At 40.1% G+C, this 19,160-nt stretch overlaps 1 protein-coding gene across 9 annotated transcripts in view; it reads right to left on the bottom strand.

Moving 5' to 3' along the window:
* Positions 1–19,160, bottom strand: part of LOC135224681 (cAMP-regulated phosphoprotein 21-like) — a 309,729-nt gene that overhangs the window by 18,157 nt on the left and 272,412 nt on the right. For 8 of the 9 annotated variants that reach the window (XM_064263929.1, XM_064263932.1, XM_064263931.1 and 5 more), the window contains 8 exons: positions 16,937–17,038; positions 16,198–16,357; positions 15,914–16,063; positions 14,898–15,073; positions 13,575–13,730; positions 12,726–12,981; positions 10,356–10,584; positions 1,541–1,733 (listed from right to left, as the gene is read on the bottom strand). In XM_064263929.1, the coding sequence (XP_064119999.1) occupies positions 1,541–1,733; positions 10,356–10,584; positions 12,726–12,981; positions 13,575–13,730; positions 14,898–15,073; positions 15,914–16,063; positions 16,198–16,357; positions 16,937–17,038 (1,422 nt within the window). The remainder of the gene's footprint in view (positions 1–1,540; positions 1,734–10,355; positions 10,585–12,725; positions 12,982–13,574; positions 13,731–14,897; positions 15,074–15,913; positions 16,064–16,197; positions 16,358–16,936; positions 17,039–19,160) is intronic. The other variant, XM_064263935.1, reaches the window with a different exon arrangement.

The raw sequence follows: 19,160 nt of genomic DNA on the forward strand, positions 1-19,160 counted from the left end.
TAATACCAATTGAGCGTTCCTCTAGTTATATTGGCTGCAATTCACAGATACACCCACTTCAAAAAACAGTATTCTAGATTTCAAATATTGCATCTCAAGGCTTTTCATTCTTTTTTGATAAGTGTTTGTTAGGAGTTTTTGTTACATTGTTTTTTTTTCAATGTTTTTATCAAACGCATCACAACTGAACCCAATTCAATGAGGTATGCTATTTTCTGTTGAGAACCTTTCATGCTTTGCTTATACGAAAGGAAAAGTGAAATGATTTGACATGGAAAACATCAAATCATTTCAAAGCATCCCCAGCCTACCAAACTGGTTTTTCATAATGATAATCTGTGTGGTAAATTCCCCAATTTTTTTCTGAATGTAAATACTGTATTCACATAATTTTCTATTCTTTAAACGTTACTATTTCTTTGCACCCAATTACTCTTTCCTATTACTTTCTAACCACAGTACTGTATTTGTTAAAGTAAATTTTGCAGAGAAATTTTCTTATAAAATGCTACAAGCATAAAAATTTCTATTCACATTCAGTAAAGTAAGAATATGAAAGATCACTAAACCAGACAAATGAATATAAACAATCTAATAAATTCAAGAACAAAAAGTCAAATGGAATACATAATGTAAATTTAACATAAAACTACATTTTTGGGCAAATGCTAAATACATATTTGGTACATAATATATTAACTCATCTACCCTCTTTTCTACAGAACAATATTATTTTTCATAACATTCCACTACTATCTTTCCTCAGAACAAAATACTCATCTCAAAAAAATTTTGTTTAAATACTGTTGACTCGTCAATACCAAAATAAAATTCAACTCTAGTGTATGACCAACTTGCATTAGGAAGGCTTATTCTAGCAATCAAGACTTGGCCAATGAAAATGAAAGTTTGCATGCAATGCAGGAAGCAATCAAAGCAACAAGGTAGGTTAAATGTAATACTGTTTTACTATAAATTCTAATTATGCAATGAATAACTCACTCCAAAACGACACCTAAATTTATAATGTTAGCATCATAACTATAAAAAGCTAACAAAACCTGGCAAACAGCACCTCAAATTCTGAGAGACCTATTGTACAGTACATTATAGAGGGAAGAATTGCTTGGTATGTCTGAGAGAGAGAGGCTTGTCAGTGATCAGATTTTTTAGATTAATGATCCTTCCAATTGTAAATTTGCTGACATTTATCTTCACCATATTCTGTCCCGAAAGGCAGTGGACATTTAAATATTTTCTGAATGAACATATAGTGTTACCAATTACAGTGGAGGAAGAGTTATATTACAGCAGCAAAATGCTCAAGAACACTTTCACCTACTTCTCCCGTCTTGATTTCACATATGTACTTCTATTGTAAATAGAACTATAGCAGTGGTACTGCATATATTTTAAGAATATTTCAAGTGAAAATTAGGTTAAATGAAACCATGCTTCACTTCTTAACAGAAATTAACTCTATTTCAAAATTATAGACAGGTGCAGTTCACAATTATCAAACAGGGAAAAAATGGCTTGCCTGTGTGCTAGGTGTCTGTGGAGGTGTTGGTGCCCTATAAGAGACAGTGGCAGTGTGAGCTGCAGCAGCAGTTGCAGGACCTTGGGGATTTCCATACATCCCACCAGATATTCCTTGCATGGCTCCTACGGTCTGATAAACACCACCGCCTGGTATAGTGCTCGCTGCATAGTAAGCCATACCAGTACCCATTCTATTAATAAAAGACAAAATAAGCAATAAAACATACAACATATAAAATGAAAATTTTTTAAAGACAATTTGTATTTTTCATAGCTACAAACCTGAGGTCTTAACAATAGGATAATTTCTAGTGCCTAGCTAGATCCAGTTAAAAAACAGATGAAAGCAAGGAATCTTGTGATATCTGGCAATGCATGTGTAGATCGGGTGAAGAGTGGTCAAGGACCACTGAACTACGCCACCACGTCAGTCTTTCCCAACTCAGGATGTCTCAACACACAGAGGGGCGGCTAGAGGCGGGCAGTATAATGTTAAGACCTTAGGTTTGTAGCTATGAAAAATACAAATTGTCTTAGAAAATTTGTCATTTGTTCATACGCGAACAATCCTTCGGTCTTAACAATAGGATAGACTCATACTTGGAGGGAGGTACAAGACATCCTAAACTGGCTGGGGGCCTACCCATCAGTCTAGCTTCCAAAAGAAATGACTTCTGGAGAGGGACTGAAGCCCGTTGAGAAGCTAGATAAGTTGATATCTAACCACTCAGACCCTGAGTGACATACAATGATATATGGGAGAACCATTGTATAGGGAACCAAAGAGAAACTTTGACTGTCCAATAGCAAACCAATTCACCAGGGTTTCTACTACTCCAAACTCCTCTTGCCAGGGAGTGGAGCATATGCTACCGAATAGAGGGTTTGATATTAGAATATTAAGCAACCACACAACGTACCAGTATGATTACCTTACTCACCTGTATCAGACCAGTCCAGCGAATGAAGGAAAGGTACAAGAGAAAGGAGACCAGCCAACTAACTCATTCTCTCATCCACACAATCATCTTAGGTAAGATACAAAAGTGCCCCGTTAAGGGCAACTATGAGTTACACAACCTGTTGGGCAGCCACCACAGGACCCAGGGAAAACATGTCTGCAGATCTGTGGGCAACATCCTTAAGATAGAAAGAGGTGAATGTGGACTGGCGTAACCAAGTACGTACCAGCCCTCAGCACTTATGTACAGCCAAGTTCTTTTTGAAGCCAGAGAGGGACCAATACCCTTAACATCATGCGCTCTAGCCTGCACAGATGTGGTGGTGGAATCATCAAGAGTCAAGTATGCCTGTCTGATGGCTTCCCGTATCCAAAAAGAGATATTATTCTTAGTCACCTCTTTCTTCGTACGGCCTGTGCTAACAAAAAGTCTGTGGCAGCCTGGTCTAAGGTGCCGAGTCCTTTTAAGATAGTAACACAGGGCCCGGACAGGGTACAACAAAAGGTCTTGAGCATCACCACCCACAAAGTCAGTCAGTGATGGAATGGAAAACGAAGTGAACCTGTCATAGTGCACAGAGGGATTTTGGGTCTTGGATACGAATTCTGGGACAAATTTGAAGGACACCGACCCCCAACCCCTGGTGTGCTTCACACCATAGCTCAGACTGTGGAGCTCTCCTACCCTCTTGGAAGATGCCAAGGTCAGAAGGAAAACTGTCTTGAGAGTCAAGTTCCTGTCAGATGAGTAATGCAAGGAATCATATGGACTCTTAGTGAAACCCTTGAGAACCAAGGAAATATCCCACGTCGGAGGCTTGAGCTCTCTAGGAGAACTCGACTGCTCAAGCCCCTTAACTAGCAAGGAAAGTTCCCAGGAAGAGATGTCAATACCTCTAAGGCGTAACACCAAACTCAGGGCCGCCCTGTAGCCTCTAATGGCAGAAACGGACAAATGTTTCTCGTCTCTGAGGAAGGTTAAAAAGTGCTATTCGCTGAATAGAGGTTGCGAGTGGAGAAAAACCCCGTTTACGACACCAATCACAGCAGATCGCCCATTTGCCTTGGTAAACGGCAGAGGTTGACATTCTGAGATTGCTGGACATAAGCCCTGCTGTTCTCTGAGAAAAACCTCTTGCTTGGAGGAGATACTTGATAGCCTCCAACTGTGAAAAGACAGGGATTCTACTGACTGGAGGAACCTTTCCACATGGGGCTGACACAGGAGATGTTGCAAAGGGGGAATCTCCCTCGGAACCTCTGACAACGACAACAGCAGATCTGGGAACCATTTTGATTGAGGCCACAGAGGGGCTACCAAAGTCATCCTGAGACCCTGTGAACTCATTAGCCTGTTCAGAACTTGACGGATCAAACAAAACGGAGGGAAGGCATACACCTCCAGGTTGTCCCAGGGATGTTGGAATGCATCCTCTAAAGGATCTGGGACCACTGAACAGAATATCTCCAGGTTCCTGTTGAAGTGAGTCACAAAAAGGTCCTGCATGGGTCTCCCCCAAACCTGGAAAAGCTTGTCTGCTACCACTTGATGAAGGGACCACTCTGTGCCTAGGATCTGATCCCAACGACTGAGTCTGTCTGCGGCCACATTCCGTTTGCCTGGTATATACCTGGCTGAGAGCTCTACCAAATTGCTGACCGCCCACTGGTGAACCTTAACGGTTAAGGCGTGAAGATGACAAGAAACCAGGCCTCCCTGTTTGTTCACATAGGCTACCACCGTGGTGTTGTCTGACGTAAGAACGACAGAATGATCTTCTACCTTCTCCCGAAACTCCTTCAGACCCAGGAAGGCTGCCGTCAACTCCAAGACATTGATATGTTGCTACTTGTCCTTCAAACTCCAAACGTCTGAAGCGATGAAGACGCCTAAATGAGCCCCCCAACCTGCGAGGGAGGCGTCTGAGAACAGAAGGAAGTCCGGTGGAAGAGAACGCCGAGGGACACCCTTCGAAGGATTCTGGTAATCCAAGCACCAACAAAGGTCTTCTCTCACTTCCAGAGCCAGAGGCAGAGGAACCTTTAACAGGGGTGAGTCCCCTGCCAGAGACCAGGATTCTCCCAGTCTCCATTGCAGAGACCGAAGATGAAGACGCCCATGAGGGACCAGCTTCTCCAGGAAAGATAACACTCCCAGAAGAACCTGCCACTGATGAGCTGACTGAAGTGGTTCCAACAGAAAGTCTCGTGCCATCACCCGCAACTTCTCCAATCTCTGATCAGACGGGAAAACTTTTGCCACTGTCGTATTGATGACCATGCCCAGGTAGAGAATCCTTTGACTGGGTACGAGGTTCGACTTTTCCTGGCTGACTACGATGCCCAGTTTCAGACAGAACCAAAGTAGACGATCCCTGTCCTGCAGCAGCTTTTCCCTGGAAACTGCCTAGACCAACCAATCGTCGAGGTACCTCAGCAAACATATCCCCTGAGCATGGGCCCAACTTGTCACAAGAGAGAAGACCCTTGTGAACACTTGAGGGGCTGTTGTCAGCCTGAAGCATAAGACTTTGAACTCGAAGACCTTGTCCCCAAGAGAGAACAAAGGAACTTCCTGGACGTCGGATGAACAGGGATTTGGAATTATGCGTCTCTTAAGTCTATCGACAGCATGAGGTTGCCTTCCCTCACGGCTGCCAACAAGGTGGAAAAGTCGATCACAGGTCTCCATCCTCCCGACGCCTTGGGCACCAAGAAGATGTGACTGTAAAACCCCGGAGATGGACTCACCACTTCCTCTATCCCATCCTTGTCCAGCATCTTCTGCACTTCCTCCCAAAGAGCCAAGAGCTTCAGAGAATCTGGAGGATATGCCTTCCTGAGCTATGGCTTGTCCGACAGAGGAGGAGAGAAGTTGAATGGGAGTAGGTACCCCACCTGAAGGACATCTACCACCCACTTCTCCACCCCATAACTCTGCCACTTGGCCCAATGGCTCACCAGGCAACCCCCCCACCCGTGGTGCAGGAGAGGGAGAGGCGCCTAACCTACCAACAGCCCCCTTTACCTCTGCCCCTTGGGCCCCTTCTTGGCTTCAAGGAACGAGAGCAAAAGGGACGTTGATCCTCTGACCTAGTCTGAGTCGAACGGGAAGGCCCTGCCGAACTCGAATTCCTCGACGGCCTACCAGGCGACGATCTTCTTGACTGCTGCTGGACAGGGGGAGGAGGAGGAGGAGCCAGACATCTCTGAGGACGAGACTCTGACTTAGACACGACCTGGTGCACCAGTCTGTCTTTGGTGTCAGCTAGTCTATCACATTCTCGAGCTCGGTCCGAGGAAACAAATATTGGGACTCCAACAGATCTCTGTTCCTCAATACCAGCAAGGACTCTGTGTCAACTGATCTCTCCATCCTAGACAAATCCGAGTCTCTTCTAATCAGAAGGAGGTTAGCCTATATATGAAAACGCCCTGCCTCCGGACTGCAACAGACTGGCAAGCCAGGATGCACTCGCCAACCCTTCTTGGGACCTGTCAGAAACTATCTTGGCAATGACCACATACCAGAAGTCCAGTCAAGAAACCGTCTGCAACATGGAGGCTACCGTAGATTCCAATGCTGAGGCATCTTGCAGAGACAAGGACGGAGCCACCGACCTCCCCTGCTCCAAAGTCAATCCCAGCTTCAGGTGAATGACGTCTGGGTTAAGATGGCATGAAATAAAAAATGTAGAGTTCGTAGCATAGTACTTCCTACGTCTTGTGAGAGGTGGGGTAGTAGCTTGGCAGAGCCCCTAGAGCGAAACGAACCGTCCCGGTCCAAAACAGAGGCGTTAACCTTATGACTTGGGATCCTGCATGTCTCCCTCTCCCTGCTCTGGCAACGGAGACCGACAACAAGAAGGATGTGTGGGCTCCTCTAAGGGACCTTCCCCATTAAAACTAATGGAAGGATCAGCAGCCAAACAACCCGAAACACCAACCTTTCTGGCTGGGTACATGCGTTGGCTCCCGAGACGAACCCACTATAACACTAGGAACATCATTACGTACTCCTCCAACAGATGACTCATTAACATGTCCGTGAATGGTCACAGGTGTGGCAGGCATACGAACGTGAGTTGGAGAGGAATCCCGAACACTTGAGATCGAAGGAGAATCCTCCAGAGTCGAACTCTTGGAAGCACCAGTGAGAGGGGCAGGCAAACACTCCTGCTGCACTTACTCCACGCTCACCACCTTCGTCCTCCTGACAGGCGCCTTGAGATCCTTATGGCGACGAATAGGCCTGGGAGAAGAAGGAGCAGTTGCATCATGTGCACATACAGGGGAGGTTGCAACACGCTTGCGATGTGCACAATGTGCATGGACGGGGGAGGTTGCAACATGTCCGCGATTCGATGCAGAGGACAAGGCAGCCACTGCAGATTGTACAAGGGAAGATACACTAACACTCTTCGAAACACCAATACTCTCGAGAACACGTCTGCGTTGTTCCTCCCTCGTAGGCGAAGAAAGAGCAAAGTCCTTAGCCTTCCAACGCTTGATACGCCACCATGGCGTAGATGGGGAAGAGGGATTGGAAAACAGAACTGGTTTCTTATGCGATCTCTTTGCAGGAGGTGGGGACAAAGCAACACGTTTCCTTCCAGTCCTCCCAACCAACAAGGCAGCCAACTTATCATCCAAAACAGAGTCCAACCTCTTAAGCACTGCCTGGCATATTACCTCAGACTGATCTGCAAGAGAAGGCTCTGATGGCATGGAGGTGAGATGTAGCGAACTGGGCGGCAGAGATGATGTCACGGCTGAGAGTGGCAGTGCAGAGGAGACGACTGGGAGCGACGTCATCGAAGGGAGTGACATCACGGTTTCCCCTCGGTGTGAAGGGGAATCAGATGCCACTGGCGGAGGAATACACAACGACGGATCCCGTGACGTCATCAACGGGCTGATGCCCTGGCCTCCCTCCGACTCGAAGAAGTGGCAACAGTCACTGGCGGAGCAATAGAAGATGGCTGACCTCTGCTACCCACGAAGATGAGGCCAGGGGGAGGGGGGATGGTCTGGCCAGCCAGAGGAGGGGGGTAGCGAGCCTCCATAAAGTGTGCTAGCTACCCCTCCAAGGACAGGAGACCCCCTAGCCCGAGCATCTTCCAAATCGCCGCCATCTTGGATGCCTCCGACTCTGGAATAAATGAGAATGATGAAAAAGCCTCCCCCCTTCCCGGGAATCAAATTAACTCCTGAAGAAGAAGGGGCAACATTACAAAAATCATCCTGGTGGCCTCCTGATACTTCCATTGACGAATCAATGGAAGAAAAGGAAGGAGACACAGGATCAACACTACTATGGGGGTGAATACTGCACGAGATGAAGCATCGGGAAGAGGCGAAAAACCTTCCCAAGAAGGAAGAGTCAAAACCCTCCGATGCTCTCCCTTGCTATAAAACGACTTCCACTGCTTTTTAGGCCATGCCTGGCATTCCGTGCAAGGATTTGTTATAGTACAAAAATTAAAACGGCACCTGCTAAACGTGGTGTGGGGATTGGTCGCCCCCGAAGCCAAAAAACGAGAGTACGGGAAACCTGGAATTCCGGGGCAGACACGTTGACGAGGCCGAGAAGGAGCAGAAGAAGCCATAATATCAGCCAAACACACACACACACTAAACACAAGCAAAACGGGCAATGAACCGGGTAAAGGCCAAGAGATGTTAACCACGACTCTCGCCCAGGCGGTTAAAGAAAAGACTGACGTGGTGGTGTAGGTGAGTGGTCCTTGACCACTCTTCACCCGATCTACGCATGCGTTGCCAGATATCACAAGATTCCTTGCTTTCATCTGTTTTTTAACCGGACCCAGCTAGGCCCTATAAATTATCCTAACGTTAAGACCGAAGGTTTGTTCTCGTATGAACAAAAATGGTTTCATATATACAAACCTACATAACTTATGCTACAGCTATGATGATTGTGGGGCTAGCCAAAAATTAAGTAATCAACTGGTGAAAGATGTTTTGTTTTTTTTATATAAGAGATTACCTCAACAGATGGAGTCCCTTACTATGCCACAAGAATTAGTATTGGAACCTCAAAAATGCAGATGTAGGAATCAGAGTGGTTAGAAGGAGGACAGTCCCAATAAATTTCCAATTTTTAGTTACTAGTATTTTCCCTGGGTATACAAACTCTAGCCTTTCATATATGGAATATCCTTCTACACTTGTGCTGGACTGGTTTCATACTGACTAAAAAGGTGGTATCCAGGTAGAGGGGATACCAGTTCTCACCCAAGTGAGATTACCAATTTCTCCTTTTGACATGTATTCAAAATGAAAACTAAAGGGCAAAAATGAAGTGGAGTGGACATTTTCATACATGGAAACTCACTACTTACTTGTAGGAGGGAAGTGGTACCCTCAAGAAGGCAGAGTACCTTTGTAGCCAAAGTGGAGTGCCAATGTACACAAAAAAAGGCACTAGTGCTGCTCTGCTGGCACCAACTTGGAGGGAAGGGCAGTATTAGTTCTTTGGCACCACCCTAGAGGCAGTGCTTCCTTTATCCCTGTGTATGGTACTGACCGGAATCACATCGTGCTAATCCCAGAAAACTGTTTTACTAAAACTGGTGGGGGCTGTGGGGATGAGGCAAGGTTGAGCTTTAAATTCAAAATACAGTCTGCCGACTGATGGTTTCCTGGGGAGAAACCATGAGTCGGCAGCCTTTATTTTGGATATTAAGCTCAACCTTGCCTCATCCCCACCCCCCACCACTGTTTTAGTAAAACAGTGGCTCATAATATCAGTTGCCCCTACTCATTCAGGTCCAGCTTATACTCCCAGGAGCTGCACACTAGCCAAACCTCTTGACAGCTGTAGGATACCTGTATGATTCCTGGTAGTAACACTAATTGCTGAGCCACCACCACAGGCCCCAGTGAAAAGATGTGGCGGGACCTTTGGGTGACATCCCTCGAGGATAACAAATTAAGGGTTGTTTGACTGCCTGACTGCTGCCCTCATACCTGTTGAACTGTTGAACTGAAAAGGTCTTCTGGAAGGTCAGAGAGGCCCAATGCCCCTAATCTTGTGAGCTTGTAGGTGGGTTGGAGGATCCTTCACACTACCCCAGGACTCACAGTCCATACTCAAGAAAAATTGTTTGCACTCTGGTGTAAAGTTCATCCTCCTCAAGTAATATTTAAGGTGTGAGCAGGTCATAGCAACATTTTGTCAGGCTCTCCATTGATAAATTATCAAAGGGAGGGCATCAAGATACTTGAGCCTTGGATTTGGAACAAATTGTCTTGGTCACAAATTCTGGAACAAAGGAGAATGAGAGAGATGAAGTTAGAAGAAAAGGTTTGTAAACAACTTGTTGTATTGCTAATTGGTAATAAGTAATGAAAGAAGAAAATATACCACACACTGGGAGTGGATAACTTCAGATAGAAATGAAAAGTGCAGGCTGGCAAAGCAGTATCTTATCCGGATCCAGCTAGGCACTAGAAATGATCCTATTGTTAAGACCGAAGGTTTGTTCGAGTATGAACAAAGGATACAAACAGAAAACAATCAGTAATTCATATTTGTGCAAAGATAAAGGAGACATTCTGATGAAAATAGCAATCATAGGACAAATGTTGAATACTTTGGTATTTTCTTTGATACCAAAACCTAATAATTTTCTAAATACTAATGACAATGAAGCTGAGGGCACTAGAGATGTTAGTAGTAGAGGATGACTTAAACAGTAATCACATCTGTATACACTTCCTACTGGTCAGTGGGTGGTTCCACAATCAGTATGTTTAATTTTCCCAAGAACTATGACTCAGGTGAAAGTAGTGTAATTCAACAGACTTTACCCAAAGAAATACTCACTGTGGAAAAGTAGTGGTGGAACTTGAGGGAGTTAACGTGTACTGTTGTAAACTAGTTTGTGTAGGTTGGGCTGTAGGTAAGGGGCCAGTTATTCCTGCTGCTGCTGCAGCCGCTGCTGGAATCTGGTAGTAATATGTAGTACCTGCTGGTTCTTGACCACTTGAGTTGCCTCCCACACTGCTACCCGTCGGATAAGCCACAACCGTGTAACCGGGGACAAAACTTCCTCCTTCCAAGAAAAGTAAAAAATAAAGGTAAGCAAGCAAAAACAACTACCATTACCAACGGTTTCAGTGTACTACATTCATTAAACCTCTTCTAGCTTAAAGTTTTTGGGCAAATTTAACTATTTCATAAATAATAACGTATAGCTATTTACCAGTGACCCCATTTAATTAAACTATATAAAAATGCAAGTCTGCCAAAGGGGTATTGAATTGGTAATTTAGCTTACATATCAATATTTTACATAAGTTCTATTTTGTTTACATAATCAATGTAGTTCTTGAGTAAGTATTTAAAACTTGCATTCCTAAAATCCTGTTGGATCTTGTTTATATAAAACATGGAAATACTTAGGTCATCCAACTGCTCTACTATACTATAAGTTTCATGAACATATTTTCAGCTAAACCAAAATTTTTTTTAACAACAAGCCGTTGTACTTTCAATACCCCTAATTCATGAGGGATGAATGAACCAAGACAATCCCATTGTGAAAAATGACAGTATAGTACATGTGGGCACATGCATATAGGTGTGTGCATGAATCCACTATATCACTGAATGTCCAGCCATCAGGTAACAGCTTTTTCATAATCATGATTTAGTGTACTCAAAATTTTTGCCTGTTTTCTTAGCTCCCTTTTTTTTCTTCTTTTTTTACGTAAGATTCCCTTAATTTGCTTATGCTCCCCATCACCATAATTTTTAATAAAATTTAGCGAGAGTCTACTTCTGCTATGGCACACTTATTTTCATGTACCAAGGTGATTTAAAGCTTACCCACAAGCAGAACACCTCAGTTTTAGCTAATGTCAGTTTTTCATATTCAAATTTGGATGAGTAAGTTACTGTTACTATTTTTCTCTGGTTATTTGGAAATGGTGAAGCTACCATCATTAAGCTAATTAGCTTAGTTATCTAAGTTAGCACCTGGTTGGCTTATTTTTTTTTTTACTGTAGGCCTTAGTTTCATTATCAACAGATGCTTCAGATTAGTTAGCATACAGATTTTTTTCTTAAGTCTGTGATTCACCTTTCTTCCCAAATTTCACTTCTAAACAGTCTTGGGATTGACATTTTTATTCTGTGGTTTCTGTCAACCTTTTAAATCTTCTGTTCATTATGCTCTCAATATTGTGTCAGATAAAGATCTGCTTTACTCTTTGAAACTATAACTTCAACTTTGGTTTGTATAATTTTCGTTTTCTGACATTCCATATTAAGTATTTTTCTGCATTAACAAACTTTTCTTGCAACCTAACTAAGTATATTTTAAATATATGTACATTCTTGGAATCCTCTAATTTATGCTTACTATTCTATAAGTGTGTTCCATTATTCATAACCCACTGTGATAGGTTATGTGATATTAAGATACTGAAGCATGCATACACTAACATAGTACAAATACGTAAAAAGATTTTATGTTACATTGTCATAGTTACATAATTAGGACTAAATCACCAGACAAATACGAATATATATGCATGTCATAAATACAGTAAAGGTGTCAATAAAATAGTCATTACCCTTCATAATGTTTGTTTCTATCGCTAAAACTGTACATTCTGATATCCCATAATGTTTCTTTAACTTTTGAAACAGGACATTCAATAGTTAATCATTTTTCTTCCTTGAGTTATGTTACTCTCTTTGCTATAAAAAGCAGTATCCAAATGTACTTTATACACTTAAACACAATATACGTATACGTACAGGAATGTAAAGGTACAGAATATGTTTCTTTTCACTGATGCTTACTTGTTTAAGAGAATCTGCATACTTACTTATTGCACACTTACTTCTCTAAAGCAACAGTGAACTGCCATAAACAAATTAAGTAGCAATTTGAATGTGCACCACCATTGAAAGACTAAATAAAAAGCATTTATTGAAGTAAATATGTAAATCTAATAAGGATGTCACCAATAATCAGTGCCATCTGTGGCTGCACAGTATGTAAACTAATTTGGTAGGCAAAAAAATTGTATCTGCACTCTAGTAATTTTAATCAATGGCTTATATAACTGTCAATTAGCACAGACATGATAAACTGGATTGGTTACTCCAGTAAAATACCAGATCAGTATTGAAGGCATTAAGTAGAAGTCCTTGCCATTAGAATGCAAAACAAAAATAACTAACCTGGTGGGAGTGCAGCATTGTGTTCTATGGAGGGATGATGAGCAGTAGGTGGTACAGGTACTGCAGGTATTGTACTTGCCACTGCAGGTACAGTGGGTATGCCCTGAACTTGTTGAACACCTGCTGGTTGTACTCCAGTTGCGGTTTGAACACTAGCAGGCGCAGCTTGGACTGGAGCCACCTGGTACTGGGGGTATACATACTTGAGCGATCCATTCACACTGCCAACACTACCAGCTGGCATGTAATAGACAGGCTGAAACCAGATAAAATATGCAACATAAATGAAAAAGTATTTTATGACAAGTTTTTATGTATAAAAATATACACTGTATATCAATGGATCCCAAAATAATCAGCAATAAAAAGAGTTAAAAGTCAGTCACTGTCATGGATTATTAACCTTTTGATATTTTCTAAGGGGTGAAAACCCATCTCTGATAAGATGCATTCTAAATAACATCTGATGAGATCAGAATTACTTTTTGTATAAATTTCTTTAAAGTTCTTTTTCATGATATTTTGCTGGTTAAGTTCTCATTTTGAAGCCATGCAGTTGCAATCTTTGAAAACAACAAAACTATAAGGTCAAAATTATCTGTTCAAGTTATGATAGAGCAGAACACAGAAATTCATTCACTTTTCATTTTTATACAAACTGTTCTTACAACAGAAAATTTTGCAAGTTTAATTTACAATGAATAAATACTGTACCCCATGAGAATCTGTGCCTATAAATGAGCCTTTTTATCATTATATTATGTATGATTCTCCCCTAGACATAACTAGTCATTAATGATTCCAATACTGTACCATCAAAATCCTGTACATCTGTATTTCATTAATTACCTGAGTGTAGTGTTGTCTGGAAACTACATAACTTTGCTGGACAGGTGCACTAGAAACTTGAGTTGCTGGAAGGTCATTGCCATTCTCTCCTGCATTGCTTGGTCCACTGATACATAACCCTCTCATGTGATTGGTTACTTCATTTGTACTACCCTCCTGTAAGTGGATGAGAAAAATTTGTTTTGAAATCACTTCATGAAATTATATTGAGATAAAAGAAATACCATACTAATTACTATTATTGAGTCATTTTTTTCTAAAGATAAGCGTCAATCTTCACACTATGATTTTACTGTTAGGCCTTGAATTAAACAGGATTCAGTGGCATGTATTCAAAAACATTAATTAAAAATATTTAATAAAATTCAAGGAAGTTTCATATCAACAACTCAAATTAGCCATGTTCTGAATACAACAAGAACGTAAAGATTGAGTAAAAAACATTTCATCTTGTTGTGTTGAGCAGTAGGGTTACCAGCATTACCATTACCACTGTAAATAAAATGACAAGTTTTCAATCAATTTGTATTTTTCATAGCTAACAAACCTTCGGTCTTAACAATAGGATAATCTTCTAGTGCCAACTGGAAACTGGTTAAAAAAAAAAATTGTAAAGCAAGAAATCTGTGGCATCTGGCAACTCCACTTTAAATCAATTATTCCAATTCTCAGGAGAATATGAACAGTTTTGTATCACCATATCATGGTACTGTACAACCATGATAGAGCTGATTTGGTAATTTCCAGCATGTTCTAATTACAATATCAGTTCATATTCTTCTTTCTCACTTTCCATCCTCTCCCACAATTGTTTCGTAGTTGTTTCGTAGTGTGACTGCAAAGTTTTCCTCTTGTTACACCTTGAAATTTTTTCACTCTCAATTTCCTATTTATCACTGAACAACCTCATATGTCCCAGCCCTAGGCCTTTGGCTTAAATTATACTTTGATCTATTCTATTCCATCCCAACAGCAAATAAAACTAAACTGGTTAAGTTTTAACTATGTATTTTTATTCAGTTAGTGAACTTAATAAAATTTCTCAAGTTCAATGTGAAGCAAGACTGAACAAATCTATTATGAATGGCAAGTTACTTATTTGAAATGGCTTTGCAAAATCACAATCCTAGTCTTCTGTAAATGTAAAAGAAAATCAGTATATACTTGAGATTTATATATAAAAAAAATTAAGGTAAATTAGTATGAACACTGAATGGTCATCATAAACAACATTTTTTTTAGTAGATTATTTGAACTAGACAAATAAGCCTGTACCCTACAGTAATCAAGACAAAAAGTGTAATTTCAAACCGTTAAACTCACTTGAGAAAAAGATCTAGTGTCCAGCTGAGGATGCTGGAAATAGGGTTGGTATATCACTGGTGGAGGAGGTGGTGGAACAACCCCTTCACTTGGTCCTCCCTCATTTGTCCCATTGCTGCTGCCAGTTTCTTTTACGTCTAAGCTGTTAGACACAACACCACTGACAACGACACTGGCTATAAAACAAAAATAAAGCCTATGTTGTTGTATATTCACTGGAAATGTACTGTAACAATGCTGAAATAACTAAAATGATAAGATATGGATAATGAATACTTATGATAAAAATGATAATGAAGCCCCATTAGAAATAATGTACTGCACATTAATGTTCTGTTAGCTTGATGTAACAGTTAACCAGTGTCTCTTAGCAATAATAGATAGTAAATTGAAAACAACTAATATAATAAGTGAACTAATATAAGTCCAAATGACTTTGCACTGCCTTTCATAATAGCAGCTCTTGGTTCAAGCCCCTCAATCAGGAATGTGACCTTCAAGGGACTCAAATATTCATCTTTCAAGTTTTCACTAATTCATAAGAGTACGTATTCAAAATGTGACAACCATCAATAGAAACCAAAAAGTTAATTTACAATACATGGTTTTTATTGCTATTTCTGTTACTTTGAATAAATATTGAAAAGTAAATGTTTATGAAAATGACTGAAATGTTATAATGGATCAACATCTATTCTACTCTACAGTTGTGATCCATTTTAATTACAAAATCTGGAGCCACAAATGGCAATTAGTGGCACTTGCATATGAAACGAAATCAATTTTATAAATAAAAATTGTAAATTTAACGGATTACACTGCCTCACTTTGTTCACAATGAGATGATGGAAACCATAACTACTCTTGTAAATGATTCTGCTAAAACGACAAACTAAGTTCTAACATTCATTATATGACTAATTGTTACAGTTATTCAAGTGGTTTAATAGGGAGGCAATATTATTCTGGTATTTTGTTAGCCATATAAATGACTCAAAAAGCTCAACAATCCTTACAATGAGGAGGTTCAGGTGAGTTATCTTCAATATTGAGCTGTTTACTAGGTGAATTCCGGACACTAGTAGACGTGGGTGGTGTCAGGTCATGAGGTGAGGACGGGGAGACAGGAGGAGGTTGTGTCACACCTAAACTCCCTCCCAAACCACCTGAAAATATACTCTCCAGTCACATCATTGTAGATACGGAGCATTTTCACTACTTGATATATACGTACTGATACGTAATTATAACTGTCTGAATTAATAAAAAAAAAATAAAAACAGAAAATCAAAAATATTACCTGAAGTTTGGCAACTAGTCTCCTTGTCAATGGTAGATTCTTTTTCTTTCGAACTTCCCCCATTTGTGCTACCTCCAGCAATACCTGGACTAAGTTGTGGTGGATTATTTGGATCAAACCTATAAACTGAGCCATCTGAATTCATATATGGCTGCCCGCTCTGAAAATACAAACTTCATGAATAGGCAATCCATTACATCACTTGAAAGAAATGTACTATGCATCGGACAACAGAATTTATCAGTTTACAGAAATCTTTAGCAATAACTTCTTGTAAAGAAGTTACAACAAATTGTTTATAAATAACCATCCCAAAACATTAAGAAAGGGGAGGTTACATTAAAGGTATGATATTCTTTTAAGAGAAATGTTCTTGGAGGATGTTGAGTATCACTAACTGTTTGGACAATTCCATTTTAATACGAAGGACACTCTGGCCATAGTACTAGGTAGGTGTGACAGTACATTTAATGATAAACCTTGTTATAGATGACAATAATTGATGGATTTGGTCCCATGGAAATCAAATAACTGGACTTCTGTATTTCTGGATTTCAAACCATTAATGAACTTTATATAAATTTAAATCAGCAATGTCAATTATATTTTCATTATTTAACTCATTCACTTGCTTTATGACATCTTTAAAAAATTAGTTTTTGCTTTGACAAAAGCATGTATTTGTTACATATAGAAATTTAAGCAACTGAAGAAATATACAGAAAAAACAGAAATATACCTGTGGATTAATTAACATTGCACCAGGTGGTACAGCTTCCATATCTGTAACTGCCCACATCACAGCTTGGCTATCTCCATCACATCCCCACATCCCAATACTCTGAAAAAGAAATACATGAAATCCTTTTTAATGTGCTACAATTCTACAAAATGTCAATTTTTTTTAAAAACTCTCCACTTGTCTCTGAAGGAAAATTAATTATAATAGTATCAAGGGATTCAATCTTCTTGTACAGGAGCAACTCAGAACACTGCAGTACTATCTGCAAACCATGCGACCTACCCTGACCCTTAATTTTTTTCTTACTTTCCATGTTCTGACTTGTTTTCTTAGCATTTTGGCACCTATAACCTACATCAACAGTACTTCCATCAGAATCGCCTTAGTGTTAGTGACATTTATCCCTTCCCTGTAAATCTCCAGAAAATTACCTGTCTCAGGTAACTGCCTAGTACTCCTCCTCAGGGCAATTTCCATAACAGACGTTCCTTTATCTGCTCAGTCATGGACTATTTGGCAAGCCCATGTTTAATAAACTGCAGCTTGTTTTTACCAATTTGCATCTTCCTAGGCATCAAGCTCAGTTACTTAGCCATAGTGTTTAGTGATGAATTTTTATGATAATGTCCTTGATATGTGTTGAATGAGAAAATGTTCTACAGGAAATGCTGGAAAATTTTTAAATTGACATTTGTGTTTTGATTTCAAGTCAGAGAAATCAACAAGCAAAACAGTATTTGTGCATCTTGGGACAAAAATTGAATAGTGCCAAAAAAATTTAAATGAGCATTTCAAAAGCAGAAAGTACATACCAAAATTACATACCATAATTTAGTATGTTATTACATATACCATAAAACATGATTCAGTGCAGAGCAAATGGTATATCAGAATTTGTGATAAAAGATGGTGCCCATCAAGAACAACACTAAGTTCTTTGTTGTTTGCTGAAATTTAAAAAAAAATTAAACAATGGAAAGGATGGGATTACAAATTAAAGTAAGCAAATCAAAGTTTATGGTGATCCTAAGGGAAGCAAATGGAAAAGCGCATCCCTGCAAAATAGATGGTGTCACAAGATGCTATTAACTGGAAAATACCAATATAGTAAGGGGAATTGTCATGTTCAAAATACAGAGGGAGAGGATTAAAAATTAATGTAAGCAAGTCAAAGTTTATGGTGACTCTAAGGGAAGACAAGTTCAGCCGCACAAAACAGATGGTGTCACTAGATGTTATAAATTGGAACCGTCATGTTAAAAATACAAAAGAAGGACTTTTTTGTCCAAAAAACAGGAAAAGAAAATATCAGAGGTAGCAGCAGTACTTTATTGTGATGTCTGGCTAGCAATTTAAAATAGGTAGAACATTTCTCTTACCTTGAGGACATTGCATTGTCTAACAGCATTGATGAATAGGGAGAGATTGCTATAGTGACACATTCATAATAAAATAGAGACTTTCCTTACTGAAGTCTTCTTTTGAATGACCACCAACGCAGATCCTCTTTGGTTTCCTTCCTTATTAGGAATGTGAATGAGCCTGGTTGAGACTTTCAGCACTAGTTTGCTCTTAGGAAGAATTGCAGAGGTCACATATGCAATCTTCCTAGCGTCACAAACTGTTCTACCAACACTACTGTCTTTACTGCACTCCTGTTCCCTACATTCAACATATTTAATGTGAGAGTCATAAGTCTTACAGCCTTCCGGACAAAAACGAATGCTAGATGAGCTAGAATCTGATACCTTGAATTGAAATAATCACTAAGCTAACCAACACAATAATAATCAGCTGATGAAGAAAAGCCGACAAAAACAAATTTCAAATACTTCAACAAGTATTGGGTAACAAAACATCCGAAAAACCAAATGAAGTCTGCAGGAAGCACCCGACATTGGTCAGAAGCCAGCAGGAAACGAATGAGGCTCTTTGCTAGTTTGTTTCCCTAAGTCCTGGATAGTGGGCAGGTCCTATTCACCTACACACACACATGAAAGAAGCACTGCAGCATGAATTTTGAATTTTAAGCTAATGTAGGTTAAGAAGCCATAGCTATATATATTACTAATTACTTGGTAAGTTACATATACAAGATTACAATTTAATAAGTAGTTCATTAATAAGGCCTCTATTAAAGCTGAGCCACAGGCATTTACATGGAAAATAGATGAGATTTTGAAGAGTTTTGATTAAAACTGGCTAAGATTCACAAACAAAA

The sequence above is a fragment of the Macrobrachium nipponense genome, chromosome 12, assembly GCF_015104395.2.
Source record: "Macrobrachium nipponense isolate FS-2020 chromosome 12, ASM1510439v2, whole genome shotgun sequence".
In the NCBI taxonomy this organism is placed as follows: Eukaryota; Metazoa; Arthropoda; class Malacostraca; order Decapoda; family Palaemonidae; genus Macrobrachium; species Macrobrachium nipponense.